Source organism: Tympanuchus pallidicinctus, unplaced genomic scaffold (assembly GCF_026119805.1).
Source record: "Tympanuchus pallidicinctus isolate F22 unplaced genomic scaffold, pur_lepc_1.0 scaffold2, whole genome shotgun sequence".
In the NCBI taxonomy this organism is placed as follows: Eukaryota; Metazoa; Chordata; class Aves; order Galliformes; family Phasianidae; genus Tympanuchus; species Tympanuchus pallidicinctus.
Window position 1 is genome coordinate 45,378,520 of NW_026294721.1, and position 7,979 is coordinate 45,386,498.

General features: G+C 47.1%; 1 protein-coding gene across 1 annotated transcript; it reads right to left on the reverse strand.

Annotated features, from left to right (window-relative positions):
• Window positions 1-388: 388 nt before the first annotated feature.
• Window positions 389-7,161, reverse strand: AREG (amphiregulin). The gene is made up of 6 exons (XM_052682611.1): window positions 7,051-7,161; window positions 6,806-6,964; window positions 4,489-4,672; window positions 3,887-4,045; window positions 2,124-2,226; window positions 389-1,658 (listed from the first exon to the last, which is right to left on the reverse strand). Exons 1-5 carry the CDS (start codon window positions 7,091-7,093, stop codon window positions 2,139-2,141), a joined length of 633 nt encoding a protein of 210 aa, XP_052538571.1. The 5' UTR covers window positions 7,094-7,161; the 3' UTR covers window positions 389-1,658; window positions 2,124-2,138.
• Window positions 7,162-7,979: the final 818 nt, after the last annotated feature.

Genomic DNA, 7,979 nt, shown 5'->3' on the forward strand with positions numbered 1-7,979 from the left:
CTCCAATCCTTTGACCACACAGATGAAAGACTCTCTCCTACTTAAAATCCCAGCTCTCCACTTATTTGCTGAAGCTTCCATTTGAAATTTTGCTCCCAATAAGGTAGTTCACCAAACCCCTCCCTGGAGTCCAGTACCTGGAGGATTCCTTTGTAGTTGAATTAAATGGACTTCCTACTGAAACAAGTACTGGCATCTGCACATTTTGTTTACAAACAACTTGCATTCCTATGAGAGCACTGAGCTCTACTTTGCACAGTGCTGCAGTTCTTCATAACCCTGTTTCATGCTCTTAGAAGTGTTGAAACTCACACTTAGAGGAGAAACCAAGCTCTAATTAGAAGTGTTTACATGTACTCCTGAGAGCAAGAACAAACTCTTACCATGGTTAGATTATGTAAAAAGTTTAATTATAAAATAAATAAGTTTGTTATGGAAGCATTAAATATTAAATACAATAATAAATATTTACACATTTACAGATATGTCTTGACAATTAATGGTGTTGCTCTGCTACCAGAAGAATTCTGCTCTGTTTATACAGAACACATTTGCTCTTCGAAGAAGAAACTGAACTCAACTACTACAGCGTGCACAAAATTTCACGGACATCAAGAAACTGAGGATAGCTAGGTCAGAAAGGTTTGAGGTAAGTCACGTTCTTCACATCATAATGAAGAGCATAGGAGACCACTGCATGCTGAGTAACAATGCTTGAATTTAGTTCTTCAAAAAAAAAAAAAAAAAAAAAAAAAAAAACCAAAAAAAAACCAACAGGTTTTTGGTCAAGTTCTCATATTGCCAGATCTGATTAAACTGCTCAAAACAGCACCAACCATCTGGATTACAGAAGCACTGTGTTTCAGCCAATGGATAGATGCTGCAACATCACTGTCCAGACTTATCAGCTTGTTTGATCACATGTATTCCTTCAGTGACAGAGCTTCAGATCTCACATCTGTTGTCTCAGCATCTTGAGATGAGTCTTAACTCTGCATCACACACACACAAATTGATAGCTCCGCTCACACAATCCTACTGGGTTCAGAGGGAATACCTTCCACATGTACAGTAACAGAACCCAGGTGTGGTTGACAGACCTGTCACCAACACCCTGCAAGTCAGAATTAGAGATGAAGAGATGAAACTCTTTGAAGCAGATACCAACAGGGAGCACAGCAACAGCAGAATTTGGTTTTGTCCACTGAGGTCTAGTGAGATGAGCTCTTCCTTTTTCTACCTTTGAGGAGAGGTATCTCCTCCCCTCCATCTTGCTCTCCTGGGAGCCACAGCTTCTGCCCCTCGGAGCTAGAGCTGCCAAAGGAGACTTGCTAGCAGAAGAAAGTCCATCCACATACAAGCAGAGTCTTGGAGGTCCAGCACCAATAGAGAAAGCTCAGGAGTAGTCTCCAGCAGGTCTTGATAGCAGCCCTCTACCTTTACAGTGACAGCTCCTTCCACATTGTTGTACCAAGTTGTAGCAGTTAACTGTCCTCCCCAGCAAGTGATTCAGCAGCAAATGGCACATTGGGCATCTCCCTGCAGCAGCCTGTCTTGATGAATCAGGGCTTAGTGGCAACAGCTCCAGCCCAGTGTCCAGGTAGATGTGTCAGGTAGCCAGAGGTCCCCTGCAGCTTGGTAGAGGCCACAGAGTTGTTCTGTAAAGGGAAGACCAAGCACATTAGCTATCACTCAAAACATGAGCACTCCACACTAGAACCAGAGCAAGCCTATATCCAAGGCAGGCAGCTTTGTCTACAGTCTGTTAGCACCAGGAACTCCCTAATGCCTTGAGGAGATGTGGAAATGCTCATTCTTGCCTAGATTAGTTTTTATTCCCCAAAAGAGAATTTCAATAGAGCTTTCCGTTAGTGGAATGGATTACTTCCCCTTTGGTTTTTAGCTGTCTTTAAAAGTGCTGTTGAATTCACATGCATAAAATCCAGCGGTTTTAGAAAACCAGTGAGCTGGGCCATACACATGTAACCTACATGTTTCAAGGCACTTTGAGCGCTAAACAAAACATGAAAGGTAATGCTAGCTTTGCTAAACACGCACGCAACTCCTGCATAGGCAGCTCCAGCTTGGAAAAACTAAGACAAGTTGAAAGTTGGCTCACATACCTGCTTTCTCCTCATTTACACACCAACATGGCCATTTCTGTTCTCTTGTCGAAGTTTTTTCCTTTCTTCTTTCTCTTCATACTGAGGACACTTTTTCCTGACCCTGTGGAATTGGAGGGCATAAGATATCATCATTTTAAAGCCTGACATCCATCCATCCCATGCTCTGTAGCTATGCTCTTTGGATCCTCAAGTAGCTCCTAGGCACCAGAAAGCATTGAGCACATCAATGTGAGTGTTTAACTATTCAGCTACGAGATGTTATCAAGCTATTGGATACATCAAAGAGCCTTGGGTTAAGCAAGGAGCTTTGCCACACATAGCTGGGGCCTCCTGATGCAAGCACCATCAGGTAGCAAGAGGCTGGGAGCATGCAGAGCACAGGGAGACACAGGGGGGCAGATTTTCTGGAGGCTATAGCAAACAGCTGCAATGTGCAGAGCCCTGGGAACTTCAAGGAATTCGAGTGCATGTGTCCCGTGAATACATCAAAAGCCAGCTGCTAACAGCATTTCTCATTGTTAGGTCTTCACTAGTGTTCCCAATAGACCACCCAGCTTCTCTAGAGGAAGGTACAGTAACATCCATCTCACTGTTTAAGCCTGTGAGGGTTTAGATCATGAAGAACTAGAACAACCGTCCTACTGCATGGCTTGCTTCAGAAGCAAGCAATGCTCATTCTCACTACAGAACTGGTTCTTTCTCATAGCAGAGTGGAACAAAAGTGTTCCTCCCAGCGTGCCTCAAGTTTAGATCTAAATATGAAGCAGCAAAACAAATGCACACCTTGTTTCCTGAAATGCAGGGAAGAGTACAGCATGTACCAAATTATGTTGGTGTACTTTGAGATCTAAAATTAGACTGCACTTCTGAGTTCCACCTGCACTACCCAAGCCCTGCTGCAGTGCCAGACTTGGAGGACTGCTTCTGCATTCAGAAACACCAGAGCCAGGTTCCCAGTGCAACTACTTGAACTCAACACAAGTCCTGGAGAACCAACTGACAAGATGCAGAGGCACAGGCGATCAGAAGGTGCTGGATACTGCTTGTCAGCAGGTAGAAGAGTTTGATGGAATGCTTGAAGCATGCACTCAGTATTTTTTTTTTTTTTAACTTGATTCACAGCAGGACCTCAGGTTATCTACCACACTACAGCTGTTAATCACAGAACAATTGCTTCCTTCCTTAGCAGCAAGCAGTACAGCACTTCAAACTGACAGCACTTACTCTCCCATTTGATACCCCTGAAGTGCTAGTATTTAAATCCAGCAGCCTCCATTAATTAGTGGTCAGCTGGAGCACTCATTCCTCCCAGCTGTGCAGCCAGCTGTTGGATCACAGCTACACACTGAGCAGCTATACTTCTGCTGGCAGGCCTCTTCTACACAAGGATTGGGAAATGCACTGCTGCATCAGCATGAATGCTCCTCCTCCACCTCCTGCTGATGTTCTGCAGCACTAAGTGCTTTGGTTGTAATGGGAGCAGGAAGACTTGTTTTAGAACTCCACATTCATAGGTTGGCCATAGCAAAAAAAAAAAAAAAAAAAAAAAAAGGGGGGGGGAGGGGAAATGAACAGTCAGTAGCTTAGAGACTTCTCAGACCTTCTGCTCTTAAGACACATGCAAGCCAGAATAAGAACTTGTGCTTCTGGAGATCTTCCACACACAGGTAATTTAGATAAGCCATGCATATTTTGCAACTACTGGTCACAAGTCCTGCTCACACTTGAGCTAGACATACACTAAAGAGCATAATACTTACTGCACTATCACAATGATAAGTACAGCAACAAAGCTGATGCTGGAAAGCAGGACAGCTACCACAACCAACACAGTCTTTGAGTAGTCTGCTACATCATTCTTCCTTTGAGTCTTCATGAACTGTTCACCACAGCGCTCACCAAAATAATCCTGATAACACCTGCAACAAACATCAATACAAGTTCTTATCAGCTCCCGTGCTGTCTGGAGCCAAGGATACCCACACATAGTCAAGGCTGACTTTGACATCCTTAGAGTTGCACATGAATCTCAAGATGCTCACTTGGAGCATGCTCATAGAACAGTCACTGCTCTAGCAGAAGGTTTGTCAGTATTTCAACAAGTTGAGATTAGTTTGGGCGTGATATCCCAGCAGGACACACCTTTCCATTCTTTAGGTTCAAGTTTATGACCAACCGATGAGTTCAGTGGCTTGTTATGCATCTCAGATTCCATCAGCACTTAATTTACATGGCAGAAAGATTCTCAGTCAAAATACTGTAGGAAATGTATCTAGGCCAAGCTGACACCAATTTTTCCCTCTAAGCCCTTCTATGCCACCAGCACATGCAAACCACACCTCACTCACTGCACAGAACTTACTTGCAGGTTGCCATCTGAAGATGCTGTAAGTACACACATTCACCATGGATGCAGAAGTTTTTGTACTCCATTTCACAAGGAGTCCCTTTCTTTTTGTTCTTCCCTTTATTCTTTCTCCTCCTTGGTTTGCCAGCATTCTTCTCGTTCCCCCTCTTCACTGGCTTGGGTTTAACCACAGGCTCCACTGGAAACAACAAGGTCACTCAGTCTAGCATTGCAGAAAAGCTAGATGCTGTGAAATGCTATTACAGGGTTTGGGAATTATTGCAGGAGAACCACTGAGCAGGAAGCATGGGATGCAAGTCAACAAAAGCTGAGTGCTTTATATCCAGCACAGAGACAGCAGGCTTCAAGGCTCGTGGAGTTCAACTCTGCCACCACACGCTGAGCAACACAGAGTGGTGTGAGAAGATGGGCTGTGAAGGCCACCAGAGATGGAGATAGAGTGAAACCGTATAGGTTCAAGCAAGGACCTGTGCTGAATATTATGAGGTTGTACTGAGCCAAACCATCCCTTCATTTTATATCGACTCAGACACAAAACTAACCAACTCCATTGCTCTGAACTCTCTATTTGCATCAGTGATGAAAGGCACTGTGAACTGCTAGATAGTCCCAGGCGCTTGTAGAGGCACGACAGCCTGCTATCCCACTTATCAGACTTGTTTCTCCCAAATAACCTGCAGTGCTATCCTCAGCAGAAGAGATGCTTCATTTCCAGTTCTCCTACTTTGAGAGAGATGCCAAGCGCACCAAAGGGTGAAAGCAGGATCATCCACAAGAGACAGGTTATTTGTTCTGCCACTTGCTGTTGCCCCTCATTATCTCAATTAAATCTCCAGAAGAGTGTGGTTTAAAGGCTGGTGGTGACTTAGTAGTCTGTGGATTTAAGGAAGGGCAATAGTATTCCTTGCACTGGGAAAACAAGGCAGAGGAGTACCAACACCAGAGGAGTACAGTACTCCTCACCAACAGAGGAGTACAAGCTACATGCAACAAAGCTCTGCAGCACTCTTACAGAGCAGTTCAGTCCAACTCTGGCTCTCCAAACAAGCCATCTCTTTACTGCTAGCCATAAGAAGTTCTCCCAGAGGGATGCCACACTATTTGAGAACAGCAGTCAACCAGGTAAGTTTCAACAGGTCTCAAAATAGCAGACAGCTGCAGCAGTCTTCCCAGCTGCTTATTTCTCCATTGTGCTACAGAGATAAGTATAATGGTTTCTAACTACTTCATAGCCCTATGTGTCTGGTGGCAAGCAGAGATTCTGCAGAAAGAAACAAGGTGTAGCTCACTATTGTCTAGACAGAAAGCATTTTAAGTTCTAGAGCAACAAGCTTGGCTTGAAGTCACTTAAAAGCAGAATTGCCTTTAGCAACCAGAAGTCTGATTCAAATGGTATAAGCTATATTAATATGCAAACCAGGAGCACTGCCCCTGCAGCAAGGTTTCCTATCCCTAGGATTGTGAATTCACAGAGTCCTCTCTCCTGTCCTGTTCGACCTGATGCTGAGGTTCACACTTGGATAATTGAGGCTGTTCCCATTCCCCTCTTCAAGGCTGAGGTTGTCAGTTTGATCTATGCACTGTATGTAAGCTGCAAAGCCAAGAAAGCCATCCACAGTTGAATCATGACTTGAAGGATGTACAGATAAACCTCTTGGCAAGTAGAAGAGCTGGTCTACAAACCAACCACCTCGGTAGCAAGTCTGGTTTCTGTGCAGTTATACAACACCAGTCACTGCACCAGTAGTTCTGCTGGCCAAACTGCTCTCTAATCTGATATTCCTGCTCCCCATGGAGGCTTCACACTCCCAAAAAACTGGAGCGAGCATCCATTATTCCAAGTCAGCATATGGAGTGGAGTCCCTCTGGTCTTATCCACATCTCAAGGTGTTCCCTCCAACAGTGGAGCCCACCCTGGAGGGTAGCAGCACCCACCTACAGAGTTATGTAGAGGAGCAAATCCCTTGGAGGCTGAGGCTCAAGAAGTGCCTCCACGGCTCACTTTACAGCCACACAACCAACCCAACGATCCTACCCCTGCCATATCACTGCATGGGGGACTGTTCAGGTGTCCTCGTGGTTCACAGGCAGATTTACAGCACATGCACACAATTTAGCATGGCCTAAAGGGCGCTTAATGAGCTCATTTAAACGCCAACCTCGGGGCCGAGCAACACGCTGAGCTCTTGCTGCTGCTTCCAGCCAGGCTGTCCCCCCATCACAGCCCAGCTGGCAGGATTAGCGCAGAGCAGCGGCACGCTCAGCCCACCCGCAACCCTCACGCACCTCCACGCCCCTTCCCGACGCTCACCTCTGACCAGGTCCCCCACCAGGTACTGGTGCGCGAGCGGTGCCTCCTCGTACTCCTCCTCCTCGTAGTCGGAGCCCGGCGCGGGCTCAGGCTCCCTTGGGCTGCCGCGCCGCTCAGGCTCGGTGCCGTTGGGCTCGGATGCAGCAGCGGTTCGGCAGGCTGCGGGGACACAGACAGCGCGGTGAGCGCTCCGCAAACACATCGACATCCCCCCTTCCTCCTCCTCCCCGCCCTCAGCCACGCACCTGCGAGCACGGCCAGCGCGGCCAGCAGCGCCGCGGCGCGCATTGGGGCTCCGGGGGCGACGGAGACGCGGAGAGGACGCGGGCGGAGCGGATACCCGGCGGTGCGCAGCGCTCCATAGGGGCCGCCCGCCGCCGCCAACAGCTTTATAGGCGGCGGGGCCGCGTCACGGGGCGGAGAGGGCAGGTGAGGGCGGGGCGCAGGTGAGGGTGGGTAAGCAGAGATGGAGTGTGTCTTTCCAAAGGCAGAGATGTGAGCCTGGGGTTTTCTTTGCCCAGAGTTGGGATTTGCTCTGTGGGTACAGCCAAATAACAGTCCGTGTACTGAGACCTTTCCCCACGATGTGCTCCCAGGATGGGGGGATGCAGCCTCCCCAGTCAGTCTTCTGATTTCCCATCCTTTGATCAGAAGGAGATTGACCAGAAAAAGACACTTTAACAGGGTCTGTTGTGATAGGATAAGGGAAACGGTTCCAAACTAAAAGAGGGGAGATTTAGATTGGGCATAAGGAAGAAGCTTTTTATGATAAGGGTGGTGAGGCACTGGCACAGGTTGCCCAGAGAGGTGGTGGAAGCCCTGTCCATGGAGATGTTCAAGGTCAGGCTGGAGATGCTCTGAGCACCTGATGTAGTTGTAGGTGTCCCTGTTCATTGCAGGGAATTTAACTAGGTGGCCTTTAAGGGTCCCTTCCAACTGAAATGATTCTGGATATATATGGATATATGCTGGATATATGAATTTCACATAATTTCTTCCAGATCAACATGAGAAGCACTGAAGGTTTCAGCCCAGCACTGTGCTTGATATGCTGCTAAGCAATGGAAAATAGCGCCCAAAGGGGAGGAAAGGTTGAGTGACCCAAGTGCAAGTGGCCGTTAGCTGCAGTGTTTGGAGAGCAAACACAGCACATCCCGTGCCTGACTCATTCCTC

What these genes read in the sequence shown, in the direction of transcription:
- AREG (XM_052682611.1), bottom strand. Translation starts at nt 7,093, where the DNA reads ATGCGCGCCGCGGCGCTGCTGGCCGCGCTGGCCGTGCTCGCAG. An exon ending in GGTGGGGGACCTGGTCAGAG is followed by an intron (nt 4,673 to 6,805) that starts GTGAGCGTCGGG and finishes TGTTGTTTCCAG; the next exon opens with TGGAGCCTGTGGTTAAACCC. An exon ending in CTTATCATTGTGATAGTGCA is followed by an intron (nt 2,227 to 3,886) that starts GTAAGTATTATG and finishes CCAATTCCACAG; the next exon opens with GGTCAGGAAAAAGTGTCCTC.